Below are 18,147 nucleotides of genomic sequence, written 5' to 3' on the forward strand. Positions count from 1 at the left end.
AGCACTGCTGTACTGTTAAACAGGCAGGTTTCCTGATTGCCTAATCCAGGTACAATATCACTGATTCAATAATGCTTGCAGAAGCACATAGGGGTACCTAACGCATTCACATAGGTTGAAAGCTAAGGGATTACTATTAGCTATAACTAGACAGCACCAAATACAGTGTAAACAAATCTACAATGAAAATCAAACAGAGTTGTAAAATGTCATTGTTTTACAGCTGTAAAGGATCAAGTACAAAACATTACGCTGATCACTGAAGACTATTTAACTACACAATCTCCAATACTTAGTTGCAGCTCAAAAAGGCAAAGATACTTGCAGAGATCAAGATTTCCACATCTTATTTCTCAGAGTTAGATCTCAGGGACACATCCAGTTAAGATTTACTTGTATTCTTCATGACACCTCAAACTGTACAATATCAGCATGGGAATGGTGAATGCAATGTGTAACATTGCCAGTTGGGAGCTGAAACAGCTCATCTGGATGACAAGGATACCCATGTCAGGCTCCTACATTTGATGACAGTTCCACCTTCAACACCATAATTCTGAACAAACCCATCTCTAAATGTGGCTTCCTCCCTGTACTGGATCTTAGACTTCCTGACCCATAAACTGCAAATCAGTAAGAATAGACACACCCCCTCCACCAGAATCCTCAACACTGGTGCCATGCAAGGCTTCATCTCAGTCCCCAACTATACTACTAATACACTCACGACTGTGTGGTCCAATTCCGCCCCCAACTCCATTTATAAGTTTGCATTGTCACCATCATTGTAGGTCAGAACTGAAACAATGAGATAGAGTACAGGAAAAAGGTTGAGTGCTTAATGGCACAGCATAAAGACACCAATCTCTCCAATAGCATCACTGACTTCAGTAAGTGGGGTGGAGGGTACGCCCCTGTCTGCATCAATGCTGCTGAAGTAAACATGTTCAAAAGCATTAGGTTCCTGGGAGTTATTAGGAACTGCCGATGCTGGAGTTTGAGATAACAAGGTGTTGAGCTGGATGAGCATAGCATGCCAGACAGCAGCAGAGGAGCAGGAAAACTGATGTTTCAGGTCTGGACCCTTCTTCAGGGAACCTTTCTAAAGAAGGGTGCAGACCCAAAACATCAACTTTCCTGCTCCTCTGATGTTGCCTGGCCTGCTGTGTTCATCCAGGTTCCTGGGAAAGATGACCACCAACAATCTGTCCTCATCAATCTACATTGACACAACAGTCAAGAAAGCACAACAACATCTCCACATCCTCAGGACACTAAGGACCTTCAGCATGCCAAATAAAGGCTCTTACCAATTTTTATAGATGCACTATAGAAAGCAAATTATCTGGATTCATCACACATAGTGTGGCAATTGCACTTCCTAAGACCACAAGAAACTACAGAGTCATGAACACAGCTCAATCCATCGTCCAAGCCAGCCTTCCATCCACTGACTCCATCTACACTTCCCGCTGCCTCGTGAAAGCAACCAACATTCTCAAAGATCTCTTTCACCCTCTTCTGTCAGGCAGAAGATATATGCAGTTTGAATGTATGTACAAATAACTTCGAGAGGAGCTTCTTAACTGCTGTTACCAAACTTTTGAACAGACCCCTCAAATGTTAATTCTGATCTGTCTGTCCACGCCTTCTCCATGGCTGCAACACTATTATATACTCTTTTCTGCTACCCTGATGCACTTTGTGTGGTACTATCCAGCTGACAGCACTTTTCACCATATCTCAGTATAATGACAACAATATAAAACAATCAAACTGTAACATTATAAGATGAAGTAAACTGTTACTTGCAAGGCATACATGCAAGGTTTTGCACAACCCCCTTAATGGTCTTTAACTGGCCGTGTAGACGTAACATCAAGTCAAAAATAAGCTACATTCTCCACCTTTTATTTGAGCCTACTGACACGACTTGGTACATGGTGAAACTTGAGAATGCCAACTGAAAGGTACATAGCATTCATTAAAGTTTGGTATCAATCCACATTAGGAGATGGCAGGACAACTGACTCAAAACTTAGAAAGAGTTTCGTACAAGCAGCTTAAAGGAGAATGCAGTAGACATGTTTAAGGGGGTAACTGCCATGAAGAGAGGCTAGCCGACTGAAGGCATAATTGCCAATGGTGGAGAGAAGATAATCAAAAGAGTGCAATAATCCAGAATTGGAGGATTCTAGAGATTGGAGGGGTTTATGCACACAAAGGAGGTTGTAGAGTTAGGAAAGGATGAAGCTACTCAGGGATCTGAAGATAAAGCAAAGAACAACTTGCATTTATATAGTATCTCTAATGGAAAAAGGTCTTCAATGTCACTTCACATGAATATTATCAAAAAAATCAGAGACCCAAAAAGGAGATAGTAGACTGATCAACAATGCATAGTCAGTGAGCTGGGTTTGCAGGATTAAGGTCACATGATGCTTCAGGAGAATTCAACAGTTTTACCATGTATGGAGCATATGAAATCTATATTTGAATTACAGGTAGTGAAAGCAAACATAACAACCACCTGAGATGGTGATGTTTGGGCTCCACTTAAGAATGTTCAATGCTAACTTTTAGGTGTTAAATGTAGAATAAACATTCAATCCCAGCAGTGATCTTTCAATCTGATCACACAAATTCACTCTCCCAAGTTATGTAAGTCAACTTTATATATTCAACTTGATTGTATCTGTCCTTTATAAAATCAATTGGAATAAAATCGCTCAATTCAGACCATCAGCCTCCAAAACATACAATTTATCAGAAAAGAATAAAATACAACACTTTTGTTTTCACCGTTATGAAGGCTTTACTATCAAAGAGTTGTGATGAGACAAAATCTGCAATATCAATAGTTTTTGTAAAATCAAACAAACAACATACCCAGTTAACAATGCTCAAACTTAGTGGGGGAGAAAAGGAAGCCTTGCATTCGTAAACATATCACATCTAGTAGAAATACCTCAAAGCAGTTCACAAACAATAAGTTAATTTGAACTTCAGTGATAATGTTACATACTAAACATTATTGCTTTGTACCTTTTCATGTAGGAAGTTCTATAAACATGGTAAAAGAACAAACAGTTGTTTCTGGTCGTATTACCAGCCACAACATTAAAAAACAACCTACTCCTTTTCCGAGTAGTGCCATGACATTTTTAACAATCACTTGAATCATCAGAGCAACCATTCTGTATCTGATTCAATGGACCACTTTGTTGTTTTTTGGCCAATGGGCTATTTCCAGATTTTAAGCCCAATAGTAAAAGCATTAATGTTAGGTCTTCTGACTGCACTTAGCTACAGCAAATTAATTAGGAGTCTGCTTCCATGCTGCCTAATTAAGTTGGCAGGATTAAAATGATATTTATCTCAGGGGACAGACTTCTAATTTAAAAAAAGGTCCATGTGTACTTCAACAAAAAATTACCAAGATTCGATATTACAGGCTGCAGCGCGAGACTTGAGAAGCTCCAGTGAGATGAACTCGACAAAGGCAGACTAAGGAACTGAGCTGGGAGATCAGGAAGTATCTCCTTTGATTTTTCTCATTGTAGAAAGTACCGTACAAGAGTTAAGGGACATGGGGTTATGAGCATCCATAGGCACTACAGTGCATGCCCTCAATGAGAATTCAGCACAAAAGGTGGAAATGTCAGCAGCGAGCTAAACTTAATTGCCTGACATCATTAGGTAGTGATGTTTGCACATGCTGGAATTGCTGCTCCTCTTCTGTTCTGAGAGACTGGCATCCTGAAACATGTATCAACATTTCTGTCCTATGGAGGTGAGAATGCCACCAAAGCTGCTATTAGAGAACAATGCGGTGGAGATCACAGACAAAAACATGTTGAAAACTGGACAAGCACATTTCTTCTAATTTTCCTAGAACTCTGCCATCAAATCCAACTCCAAGAGTCTGGGATAATACCTCCTCACCTGATGAGGAACTTGTACAATGCAGCATAGAACAGCATTAGATTATCTCAATATTAACAACCTAATTTATGCAACAAACCTTGGAGAACATCTTGAACTGTCAACCTCCTGATTCAGCTCACTCATCAAATATGAAATGTGCTTACATTAGTTTGTGTCCCTCATCTTGAAGGATACTAATAATGCAAATCAGATAATTTAGAATATAAGCAACCTCAAAATTTTTAGAATGACATAAAACCATATAATAGTCTCAACATAGGGGGCCATTTAGTGCTTTGAGTTTATGTCAACTCTCTTCAATTACAATTTAACTAGCCCCACTCCCCTCACCTTTACCTGTAGCAATGTATGTGTTTCTCCTGTTTAGGTGTTTGCCCTTTTCCCCATTGAAGGCAACAACTGAATCCACTCTTTCTGAAAGTACACTGATAAGTATTTGTATGAAACGTTCTTCATTTTGCCTTTGATCCCTTTTACAACTATTTTAAAACTGCATTCTCTGCCCTGGTTAGACCGCACTTGGAATACTGCATCCAGTTCTGGTCGCCCTATTATAGGAAAGATGTGGATGCTTTGGAGAGGGTTCAGAGGAGGTTTACCAGGATGCTGCCTGGAGTGGAGCGCTTATCTTATGAAGAGAGGTTGACTGAGTTTGGACTTTATTCATTGGAGAAAAGGAGGAGGAGAGGGGACCTAATTGAGGTATACAAGATAATGAGAGGCATAGATAGAGTTGATAGCAGGAGACTATTTCCCAGGGCAGAAAATGCTAACACGAGGGGTCATAGTTTTAAGCTGGTTGGAGGAAAGTATAGAGGGGATGTCAGAGGCGGGTTCTTTACACAGAGAGTTGAGAGAGCTTGGAATGCGTTGCCAGCAGCAGTTTTGGAAGCAAGGTCATTGGGGACATTTAAGAGACTGCTGGACATGCATATGGTCACAGAAATTTGAGGGTGCATACATGAGGATCAATGGTTGGCACAACATCGTGGGCTGAAGGGCCTGTTCTGTGCTGTACTGTTCTATGTTCTATCTCTAAGATCTCTTCTTTGATCACCTCTATCAAATATCCTCTCAATCTTTCCTATGATATTTTCTATGTTTCTCCAAAGGAGAATAGCCAAAGTTTCTCCAAACTACCATTCCATAAGTTATTCTTCTAAAATTCTTCTGCACCTTCTCCAAAGTTTTCACAGCCTTCCTAAGGTCTTAAAGTGTAGTGTCTGAAATTGGACACAACAATCCAGTCAGCCAAACCAGTATGTCATATGATTCTTACATCCTCTTTTCTTCTTGTTTATAAAACCCAGATCCTCTATGCTATATTAACCACTTTTTCAAAGCTTCCAGCCATCTTCAAAAATTCTTTCACATTTAGTTCCAGTTCTCTCTAATCTTGAAGCTTGTTTCAATTTGTACCCTTTGTTATAGAGTCATACAACATGGAAACAGAGGCTTCGGTCCAACCAGTCCATGCTGACCATAATCCCAAAGTAAACTAATCCCACCTGCCTGCTCCTGGCCCATATCCCTCCAAACCATTCCTATTCATGCACTTTTAAATATCTTTTAAACATTGCAACTGTGCCCACATCCACTACTTCCTCAGAAAGTTCATTTCACACGAGCCAGGCTGTGTAAAAAAATTTCCCCTCATGTCTTTTTAAAAATCTGTCTCCTCTCACTTTAAGACTATACCTTATCTTGAAATTCCCCATCCTAGGAAAAGGATATCTACCATTAACCCTATCTATGCCCCTCATGATTTCATAACCCTCTATAAGGTCACCCCTCAACCACCCTATACTCCAATGAGAAAGGTTCTAGCCTTTCTTTATAACTCAAACTTTCCAGTCTCAGCAACATTCTAGTAATTCTCTTTTGAACCTTCTCTAACTTAGTATTATCCTTCCTATAACTGGCAACTAGAACTGGACATAGTACTTCAGAACGGGCCTGACCAATATCCTGTACAACATTAACATGGCCTCTCAACTCCTATACTCAAAGGACTGAGCAATGAAGCAAGCATACCAAACACCTTTTTAACCACCCCGTCTATACGTGATACAAACTTCAAAGAATTATGTACCTGACCCCTAGGTCCCTCTGTTCTACAAAACTATTCTGCCCTACCGTTAACTGTATAAGCCCTGCTCCTTTTGTTGTACCAAGATGCAATACCTCACATTTATCCAGCTTGAATTCTAGCTGACATTTTTCAGCCCATTGACCCATTTGATCAAGATCCTTTTGTAATCTTAGAAGCCATCTTCACTGTCTACTATGCCACCAATTTTGGTACTGTCTGCAAACTTACTAACCATACCTTCTACATTCTTATCCAAATTATTTATATAAAATTGACAAACAAAACTAGACTCAGAACCAATGCCTGTGAAACACCGCTGGTGACAGGCTTCCAGTCCAAAAAGCAATCCTCCACCACCACTCTCTGCATCCTACCATTGAGCCAATTATGCATCCAACTGGCAAGCTCACCCCGCATTGCATATGTTCTAATGTTACTAGCCTACCACATGGAACCTTGTCAAAGACTTTGTTAAAATGCAAGTAAACAACATCTACTGCTCTGTCCTCAATTTTTTTTTGACTTCCTCAAAAAAACCTCAATCAAGTTTGAGACACAATTTTCCTTGCACAAAACCATGCTGACTATCCCTTATCAATTTTCCCTCTCTAAATGTCTATAAATCTTATCTTTTCAAATTATAATCAACAATTTACCCACAACTGAAGAGGGCTCACATTTCTATTCCCTCTCCTCCTCCTTCCTACCAAGAAGGAATCACTTTGCGCTCCTGTGTTAAATGTCATTTGAAGTATCTGTCCATTCCGCTAACCTGTCTTTGTCCTGATGAAGCTTATGACTATTCTCCTTACAATTATCTACAGTTTTACGTTTTCCATCATCTGTGATTTCTGAAATTGTGTTCTTTGCACCCAGTTTGTGTAAGAATTATAAGTCTTATTTCAGCATGATCAAAAATATTTATTTTTATGACAATGCACTTTTGGTCACTGGAAAAGGCAGTTACAAGTAGTTCACCAACTAATGAAATTACTACAGTTACAAGTAATGGGGTTTAGGTGATCTTTATTAATGTTGCTACAACAATTCAACTAGTGTTTTATTTAAATATAACGCAGTTCTGAATACATTTGGAAACACTCTTGTAGAGGAGATGTAATATGATGTATAATAACTAATGATGTAGCAATACATATGTTACAGCTTAACCTTACATTTGTTGAATCAGACGATTTAATGAAAATTTTTTTATTGTCTATTGTTATAGTTTTTTTGACCAACTAATTTCCCTTTTCATTTTTCCAAGTTTGTGAAATGATAGACTCATTACACAATGGGTTTTTTTTTAAAAAAACAATGTTAAGAAAGTCAGATTAATACAGGATGGCATCCAACACAGTCCACAGAGCTGCCATTTAAAACACGTTTAATATATTTTAGAAATAGCCCACTGCCAGCAAAATAAAATCAAAATTCATGCTTCAATAATCAATAGACACCACGGGTGGAATCAATTCACAATTCAGTTTTTATTTAATAACACAATTAGAACAAAAACAAAACCCTGATACTGAATCCCAGGACAGAAGAACATCATTATAATTTTCTTTTTCAGATAAAATTAAAAAGGAAGGTGGTGTCTGTATATCACCATGATCACAAAGTAACTGAAGAACTTTATAGCTAATTAAGTAATGTTGTTTTGAAGTAACAACTGTTGTAATGCAGTAACCACTTGGCACACAGTGTGTTCCAACAAACAGTAACGTTATAAAGGACCAGATAATCTATTTTTATAATTTTGATTCAAGGAAAAATATTGATCCTGACACAAGGTAAAACTATAATAATCTTTTATGGAAGTATCATGTGATCACGCAACCCCATCTGAGATAATAGACAGGGCTCTGGCGTAATAGCTCATCTGAATTCAGCACCACCAATGTAGTTTTCTCTTAGTGCTGCACTGAAATCTCTAGATTTGTATGCTCAGGCCCTAAAATGGAACTTGAGTTTTTAAACTTTCTGACTCAGAATTTGTCTACATTATATCAACTGAGTCATAGCCACCATAAAAAAGATCTCTACTTTAAACCATACAATTTCTGAGTGAGGCAATATACAGGCACGTTCTTCAATTCTGCTTGTGATATAGTTAAAAATATGAATTGTGTTTTAAATCTTATCATAGGAAATAAGCATAGTAAAGACTAACTGATTGAGCCTGTGCTGGCTCTTTCAAAAAACCTGCTAAATGCCACTCCCTTGCCCTTCCCAAATATTTTCTATCCTTAAAGCATTAAATCAATCATTAAACCTTTTTGAACTTGATTACTGATGAACTTCAATTAACCCATCAAGCAAAGTTCCAAATCTTTACTAATCAGCTTCAGTCTGTGCCCGACTGTGCTTCAAGTATTGAAAACATTTTCCCAATATTTTTACCATTGCAATATCCTTCATGATATCATGCAACTTCATGAAATCTCCTTATAGCCTTCTCAGTGTGAAGTGAACAACCCAAATTTCTTCAGTGTATCCAAGTAACTGTAGATCCTCATCCCTAGAATCAGTACAATAAATATTTTCTGTATTGCCTTCACGTTGTTATTAAAGTATGGCATCCCCATAATAAATAGCACCTATTCCTGCAGCTGTGGCTCAACTAAATGAGATATACACATTTAGCATTAAGTTCCTAGCTTTTTGTCTCTTCTAAGAATGTAAGAAATAGGCACAGTATCCCATTCAGTACTTAATTACAAATCATATCAGGTAAAAAGGAAGATGGGTTTGGGTTGTCAAGAGGCTAATTATTACAGCTCAAGACATTGCTATAGAAATGTCTCAGGCCAGTGGTCCATCATTAACTGCTTCATCGATGATATTCCCTCCATCAGAGAGCAATTCCCTCCCTAATAGCATTGTGGGTCAACTCATAGCAGGTGAACTGCAGCGGTTCAAGAAAACAGCTCAACACCACCTTCTCAACGGCAACTAGGGATGGGCAAGAAATGCTGGCCATCCAGCGAAACGTTTAATGACAACTGGTTAGTGTTCAATATCATTCACAATTTCCAAGATCAGGAAGCAGCCAGCCCTGCATACAAGTGCGGAATAACATTCAAGCATGTATTTATAAGTGTTACCCAAATGCTACGCATTGACCATCTCCAACAGCAGAAGTTATAACAATCGCCCTTGGTATCATCATATCCTTTGAATTACCATTGAATTCCCTACCAATGCCAACTTGCGTGTGGTTATATGAGCATGCCAGAAGCTGGGTATTCTGTGCCAAGTGACACATCTCCATCTGCTATCTGCAAGCCACAAATTAGCAGTGTGATAAATGCACTCCACTTCCTTGGATGGATGCAGCACCAACGATGCGCCCAGGTAAACAGAATAAATACTTGATCGACACCCTTTCTGTCATTTAAACATTCACTCTGCACATCAACAGAATACCCATGAGTACAGCATGCGATCGACAAGATAAGCCTCAACAAAAATGCTTAGCAACAGAACTTCCTTAGTCTTGTGATACCTACTGCCATAAGGTCAAGAGCAAAAGGTGCATGGAAAATTCACCTGCAAGTCACATACTTTGAAATAGATTACAATTTCTTCATTGTCACTGGGTCAAAATCCTGGAACTCCCCACTTTACAGCACAATACACTACCTTCACTAGTGACTGCAGTGACTCAATGTCAGGGCAAGACATGACATTCTCAAAGGCAAACAGTGGTGGATGGTAAATGCAAGCCTTGCCACTGACACCACATTCTAAGAATGAATTTTTAAGATAAGAGCATTCAGTGACATAGGAAATTTAGTGCATATTTCATGCAATAATCTCACCCCTTACGTCTAACCTCTGCTTTCATTACCTTACTGTAAACATCTTACTGTACAGCTAGATGTTTTGCATTTGCCTGCAACTGCCTTTCCTGATAGACAGGAGGGAACAAAGATCAGAAGGACAAGACAAATACAGAATCAGAAACGCATAGATAAATAGGGGAGAAAGACAGACTACAGTTTTGGGGACTTGGTAGTGTGTTGCTACAACTGTACAAGGTACTAAACACATCCTAGGAAAGATGCAGTTGGAGGCAGTCCAGAGAAGGTTCATTAGGCTGATACAATATAATGGAAGGACTCTCTAATGGGTGAAAGTTGAGTAGACTGTGTCTGTACTTGTTGGAGTATAGAAGAATGGAGGGGCAACCTTATTGATACACACAAGATTCTTTGGAAACTTGACAGGGTAGATACACAAGAATTGCTTTCCATTGTGAGGGAATCTGGAACAACAGACTGTAATCTCAGAATAAGAGGTTGCCCAATTATGACAGAGAAGAGGAGGAATTTCTGCTCAGACAAGAGAGATAACAGGAACTGCAGACGTGGAGAATCTGTGATAACAAGGTGTGGAGCTGGATGAACACAGCAGGCCAAGCAGCATCTTAGGAGCACAAAAGCTGACGTTTCAGGCCTAGAGCCTTCATCAGAAATGGCCTGCAACGTCAGCTTTCCTGCTCCTAAGATGCTGCTTGGCCTGCTGTATTCATCCAGCTCCACACTTTGTTATCAATGAATCTGTGGAATTCCTTACCGCTTCATTAGTAGAAGCTGAGTTGTTTCGTATATTCAAGGTTGAGATAATCAGACTGCTAAAAAGAAAAGGAATCAAGGATTTTGGGAAACAGGCAGGAAAGTTGAGGTGAGAAATTATGAGATCGCCTATGTTCTCACTGAATGGCAGAGCAGACTTGATGGGCTGAATTGCCTACTTGTGCTCCTATGTCTTATGCTCTAAAAGCTTTAATGTGGTAAAGAGTCTCAAGGCACTTCATACTGGACACATACGGAGTCTGCAACAAGAAAATAAGTGAAACACACAAAGACAGAAGTGAAAACAACAACTGAAAGGAGAAACAGATTTAGAAGGGGTAAGAGACAGGGAGGGACAGAGAAAATGTTAGACAGCATTGGACATACAGATAGAGGAGAGGAGAGACAGCACCTGCACATGAAAGGTGAACACAGGAAATGGAAAATAACAAAAAAACAAATTGCTGGTGAAACTCAGCATGACTGGCAGTATTTGTGGTAAGAAAGCAGAGTTTTCATTCATTCTAGTGACTCTTGCTCAGAACTTTCACCAGCAATTTCTGGTTTTGTGCCAGGTTTCCAGCATCTGTAACTTTTCAAACAAAAAGGATAACAACATACTGGTATAAATGAAGGATTTTTTTAATATTAAAGCTAAGGAAATGATGTCATATTACAGAAGAGAAACATAGATTTCCTAAATCTGATTGAAATGGACACTTTCTTTATTCCCTATCCCTGACCATAACAAGGCATAAATGGAAGCATTTACTTGAAGAAAATGTCAAAACCAAAAGAGAAAAAGAAACCCAAAAGAATAAAAAAACACACATATAAGAAAGAAAACTTGCATTTACACCCTTTGTGACACCAGGGCATTCCAAAGCACCTTATAGCCAATGAAACATTTCTAAAACATGTTACCATTGTAATATAGGAAATACAAGAATGGCCAAATGCAATCAAGTAATCCGTTTGTAGTAATTTGAATCATTCTGGTTTTGTTCAAAGGTGTGACAGATTTGTTTACTTCCATTGAGGGTGATAAATGAGACTACATTTAAAATAGCATCTCTTACAGCTTCTCAAAAAGTGCACTTCCTGAGATACTGCCAGAGTATTTCATGCTCTTGTTCAAGGTGTGAATCCACAACTTTAATTCAAAGTGAAGAGTTGAGTGGTAGGGGACCAGCTGAAGACAGAAGCAAGTCATTCCCTACTGAGCAATGCTGTGAAACACATTCTTTCTAATGATAAAGACAACTGTTCCTCATTATAACTCAATACGCTAGGAATCATTTCATAGTGCTAAAGAATGTAATGAATGTTTTTCGATAAGTAACTTTTCCTGACTAGCTAATAAAACTTGTTTATTATTTGTTCAATACAGAACACAAACATCTGCAACTTCTAAGGTATGAATGTTAATGGTTCTGAGATTCAATAATCTTTAATATACAATTCATGTAAGAAAGAATGATGCAACAAAGGAGAACATTCTGCTCTTCACCCTCATGAAACAGCTATCAAATTATTTCCACTTCCCTAAACTTTCCAAATGTTTCATTTCAAGTAGCTCTCCAAATATTTTTCTTTGGAAGTTCCTACCGCTTTTGCTTGCTCTACCATTTAAGGCAGAGCATTCAAGAACAAAAATAAAATTGTGAAATAAATTATTTAAATGTTCACAACACATGATCAATTGAAATAATTTATAGAATCACACAGTCACACAACACGGAAACAGGCTCTCAGGTCTAACTTGTCAGTGCCGGCCAGGTTTCCCCAAACTGAACTAGTCCCATTTGCCTGTGTTTGGTCCATATTCATTGAAACCTTTCCTATTCAAGTATCTGTCAAAATGTCCTTTGAAAGTCATAACCGTACCTGCATCTACAAGTTCCTCTGATAGTTCATTCTGTATATCTAGCGCTCTGTGTGAAAAAGCTGCCCCTCAGGTCCCTTTTAAATCTTTCCCCATGCACCTTAAACCCAAGTTTTGAACTTCCCTATCCTAGGGAAAACACCTTTGCTATTCAACACATCTGTTCCTAGTGTGGTTGGGATGGAGGATATCTTAAACAGCTTATGAATTTCACAAGTCTTGGATTACTGTTAAAAAAAATCTATTTTCTGTGATAAGGTAACATAAAATGTATGAGATTAGATAATAAGTTTTATTTGGTTAAACTGCATTGCAATTAGTTATGCATAAAATCAGTAAACCATTAGCTGCTACATTTAGAACCATTAGGCTAAAAATGAGAAAAGCAACAGTGCATAAATACTTAAAAGTTTTGTCAATCCTACTGGGGAAATGCCTGTTTGATATTCTGTTATACTGTAAGTTTGTTAGGACACAGACGTTGGAACTTTATAGCTGGACCATATTAATAAGAAAACTCTTATAAGCAAAAGAAAATGTAACTAACTACTTACCTCTTTTTGGAGTCATGGGGCCCTTGTGCCCTAAGCAAATTTGCAGTGTATTGAACTATGACTTAACAGACTTCCACTGTATGGTACAAAAACAAAGTTGCTGCAAAAGCTCAGCAGGTCTGGCAGCATCTGTGAAGAAAAAAAATCAGAGTTAACGTTTCGGGTCTGGTGACCCTTCCTCAGAACTGATGGTGGCTGGGAAAATGCCAGTTTATATGCAGAAAATAGGTGGGTGGGGAAGGGAGTAAATGATAGGATAGAGCCCAAAGAGAGAGACAGACAGTTGGGCAGACAAAGAGTTGCTAACGATCAGACTCACCCACCTATTTTCTGCATAATAGTGATGCTATCCCAGCCACCATCAGTTCTGAGGAAGGTTGACTGGACCCGAAACATTAACTCTGATTTTTTTTTTCTTCACAGATGCTGCCAGACCTGCTGAGTTTTTCCAGCAACTTTGTTTTTGTACCATACAATGTGTTAAGTCATAGTTCAATACACTGCAAATTTGCTTAGGCACAAGGATCCCATGACTCCAAAAAGAGGTAAATAGTTAGTTACATTTTCTTTTGCTAATAAGAGTTTTCTTATAGAATAGTTGTTAACAGGGACTGTTAGTGACTAACAACAGGGGGTGTGTAATGGCAGGCTATGTGATAACCAGGCCTGGTGTGTGGGGCAGGGGGCTGGGACAAGGGAGAGTTTAGGCCCTAAAATTATTTAAGTCAATATGGAGTCCGGAGGGCTGTAGGGTCCCCATGAGGTGTTGTCCCTCCATCTTGCGTTGGGCTTCATTGGAACACTGCCGCAAGCCAGAGACAGAGATGTTTGCCAGGGAGCAGGGTGGTGTGTTGAAGTGGCAGGCAGCAGGTAGTTCAGGATCTTTTTTGCGAGCAGATCATGGATGCTCTGCGAAGTGGTTGCCAAGTCCACGCTTCGTTTCCCCAAAGGAGAGGAGAACACATTGTGAGGAGTGAATGCAGTAAGACTAGATTTTGGGAAGTGCAGGTGAAATGTTGCTTCACCTGGAAGGTATGTTTGGGCCTTTGTACACTGGAGAGGGAGGAGGTAAATGGGCAAGTGTTGCGCCTTTGCCGGTTACAGGAGAAGGTGAGTTAGGGCTGTGGGGTGGTGCTGGGGCTGAAGGAAGTATGGACTGGGGTGTCCCGGAGGTAACGGTCCCTGCGGAAAGCAAACAAAGGATGGGAGAGAAAGGTCTAGGCCCGAAACATCAGCTTTCCTGCTCGGCCTGCTGTGTTCATCCACCTTGACACCTTGTTATCCATTCTCCAGCATCTACAGTTCCTACTATCTCTATTATCAGAGGGGAATGTGTGTCTGGTATGGTGCATTTTTGAATGTCCTCCTATTTGAAACCAGGGGACATTCCTCTTGATGGAAAACAAAGGTTTCAGAAATTGATCAATTTGACATAAAATTCACTCCACAGAGACCCACCACATTGAGCTTTATCTAAAGCTGTTGCAGTGATGTCAGCACAATTTGCTTTTATTATCTAATCCTTCTGCCACCAACCACAATCCCCACTCATAACTTGCATAAATCCTGAATTGACTAAGTGCATTTCTACTAAGGTTGTCAGTTCAAACCAGTTCAACATCTAATTTGGGGGTCTGAGTAACATGTAAAACACACTATGTCTGTCAGAACTTGATGGTTCAAAAATGAGTAACCAGGCCAAGCTGAAATTATATTTCACATTATGAAGGGCAACTCACTGTAAAAATAATGAGCTAGAACAATGAAGTATCTTTTTAAAACTGGCCACACTTTCGTAAAAATTAAGCAATTTAAAATGAAATGATAGAACAACATACGAGTGGTAAAATAATTTTCACATTCAAACCTTAATATATATTTATGCAGAAATTATAAAAAGCCATTTTTTGCATGTTATGATTTTATTAGTTGCACAACTATTGTGAATTAAAAAGCAACGATGTAGGAGTTCAACAGGGAAAAGCATCATCATGAGTGATATGAAAGGAACTATAAAAATTGGACAAAACGTTTATTACAGTATCTTCACAATTGTACAATTACCTGGAATTTGGTATGCAATTTTTATCAAATACAAACTACAAAACTTATCACAGAATTAGAAACAGCAATAGAAGATGAGGATGAACCAAATTAAAATTGAAAAAGTGGGATTAAACAAACACTGACAGAACAATGTCCTACACTAAAAATATGCTCTGCAAAATTCTCTTCTCAGCCTTCTTTGATTTGTGCAACTTGCATTGATTTTAGTTGGGAATGTTCAAGAATACAGGTATGCTGTCCGTTTCTGTCTATCCCTATGTATTGTCCAGTATGCACCTTTTCAACTAAAAACAAAAAAACATCATAGAACAGTAAGACACTAACAGGACCACTGATGGTATTGGCTGCAGACAACTGGACTGTTATGAATACATGCATTGATGATATACAGCAATTTGACCAGATTAATCATCAGCATGGTCAACCTATTCCATTCTTTGCAGGCCTTTCCTTTCTGCAAGCATGGTAAAGAGGGAAAGAAGTAAAATAACTGGTTAGTTTCACTGTAGTTTTCTTTGCTGTCTTTTACTGGAAAAGTATTTTAAGCTCACAGTCCCCAATATCAATTATACTGAGTGCAAATTGTACATGTACAATTGTTGAAATACGTTGAAACATACACTTATCTTAAAAAAACTTAATGGATACAAAATTAAAAAATCCAAAAAAAAATCCTTGTACAGTAAATGCAGTCAAGTAATTATAAAAAAAACATTACCTGTAACATTTGCATGCCAATTCCCTCTCTCAACCTATATGGTCTGATTACTCCATCTTCATGGATAAATCGAGGCGGACGAAGACTCTCAACATCTTCTGTTGTTTCTGTAGCTCTATCAAAAATGAGGAAACGTGAATAATTTTCAAATGCGAAAAGTAATCTCCTAGGGTCTTAAAGTTTCTAGTGAAGCACCCTTTCCATATAAATAGAAATTTGCACAAATATTAGGGTGAACACTACTGAACAGTTAGTCATTTGGTAGACCGTAATGTCACAAGCGCTGAAGAAAAAGAGATTTTGAAGCTTTCTGTCTTTCACACATTAATTTTGTACCTACGAATTATATTAAAGGGAAACAATGTTTACAGTGTGTGAAAAGAGAATGCTGATTGGTTGGTAAGTAGACAGTGATCGGTAGAATGAGAGATAATGGGAACTGCAGATGCTGGAGATTCCAAGATAATAAAATGTGAGGCTGGATGAACACAGCAGGCCAAGCAGCATCTCAGGAGCACAAAAGCTGACGTTTCGGGCCTAGACCCTTCATCAGAGATGGTTGGTTTACAATTATTTCAATAGCATCAATTCAATTCCCACACCGGCTGAGGTTACCATGAAGGACTATCCTTCTCAACCTATTCCTCCACCTTAAGTCACCACATGTCGTGTCTCTGTAATAAAAGTGCAGTCTCTGGTTTGATAGAACAATTGGAACTTTACTTGAAATACACCTAAAGGAGGTCACGGACCAATTCTCACGGTATGCCATGAAAACTCATGAATGGGCCTAAAGCCACAAGCTTAGGTTTAAAAGATGCCCAGTCTTCCTCATACTACACTGAAGGATATGGTATCTCAAAAGTTTGCTGTGTGGTGTTTGCTAATAACAAGAACTGTGCAAAGCCAAAAGAAAATGATGAAGGGTCTAGGCCCGAAACGTCAGCTTTTGTGCTCCTGAGATGCTGCTTGGCCTGCTGTGTTCATCCAGCCTCACATTTTATTATCTAGTGATCGGTAGAATGCTTGCTATGACAATGGATTAACTGCCAAGTTTTGTTTAAACTTTAAACAAAGCTTTGTCAAGGCATTACTCCAATAAAAATGAGTCAGGGAATGGCTGTCATCTATTTTGAGGTGTTGAAACAAGTGAAGTGTTTTTGTACATGTCTTTCTGTCTTCAGAGAACAGAATCCTGTGTTTTACCATATGTAGCTTCTAGTACATACAAGCATGTTACATTTCAATCTGGACTGTCAGTTCAAAGTTGTCATTATAATTCCTTGCACACTTGGGATTATTTAGTAAATTATGTGCAATCATGAAATATCATCTAATACTGGACACAGTATCGGGAGCTTTACAAGCAGAACTGGTCGGATACTGTCAGTATGTTCATTGTTGTGAAAAGCCAAAAAGATATGCTATTTGATATGATCCACCAGTCTTTGAGACAAACTGCCCTCATACCTAACACCACTCCATAATGGGAATTCAGATACACTATTACTTATTTGAGAGACAGGCAAATTTTCTTTTGGCTTTGCACAGCTCTTGTTATTAGCAAACACCACACAGCAAACTTTTGAGATACCATATCCTTCAGTGTAGTATGAGGAAGACTGGGCATCTTTTAAACCTAAGCTTGTGGCTTTAGGCCCATTCATGAGTTTTCATGGCATACCGTGAGAATTGGTCCGTGACCTCCTTTAGGTGTATTTCAAGTAAAGTTTCAATTGTTCTATCAAACCAGAGACTGCACTTTTATTACAGAGACACGACATGTGGTGACTTAAGGTGGAGGAATAGGTTGAGAAGGATAGTCCTTCATGGTAACCTCAGCCGGTGTGGGAATTGAATTGATGCTATTGAAATAATTGTAAACCAACCATCGAACCAACTGAGCCAAACTAATTCCCTCAGCTATATTACAGACAGTGTGAAAACTACTGCCTCATTTGGTGAACCAGCTTCATAAAGTTTAATAATTAATGTATTCTAGTAGAGTCACTGAATATTGTCTGCATGTGAAATTTCTGCAATAAAGTGAAAACCATCTTCAAGCTAATCTACATTTTAAAAATTAGACATGCCAACAGTAAACATGTCATCAATTTCAATCTGAAGTGGATTAGAAGAAAACTCAAAAACATTGTAGCCTGTACTAGTTTTGCATAACCTCTTTATCCGTAATATTAATAAATAATTGAGAAGTTTAAATTGACTTCTCCTGTGACACATTTTATAGCTTTTTATTTTCATTTACTCATTCACAGGACATGGTCTTGGTGGCTCAACTA

At 38.6% G+C, this 18,147-nt stretch overlaps 1 protein-coding gene across 1 annotated transcript in view; it reads right to left on the minus strand.

Moving 5' to 3' along the window:
* The window catches only part of vps13a (vacuolar protein sorting 13 homolog A), a 379,786-nt gene that overhangs the window by 26,510 nt on the left and 335,129 nt on the right, over positions 1–18,147 (minus strand). Inside the window, exon 68 of the mRNA XM_048527513.2 lies at positions 15,848–15,962. Coding sequence (XP_048383470.1) covers positions 15,848–15,962 — 115 coding nt within the window. The remainder of the gene's footprint in view (positions 1–15,847; positions 15,963–18,147) is intronic.

The sequence above is a fragment of the Stegostoma tigrinum genome, chromosome 3, assembly GCF_030684315.1.
Source record: "Stegostoma tigrinum isolate sSteTig4 chromosome 3, sSteTig4.hap1, whole genome shotgun sequence".
NCBI classification, from domain to species: Eukaryota; Metazoa; Chordata; class Chondrichthyes; order Orectolobiformes; family Stegostomatidae; genus Stegostoma; species Stegostoma tigrinum.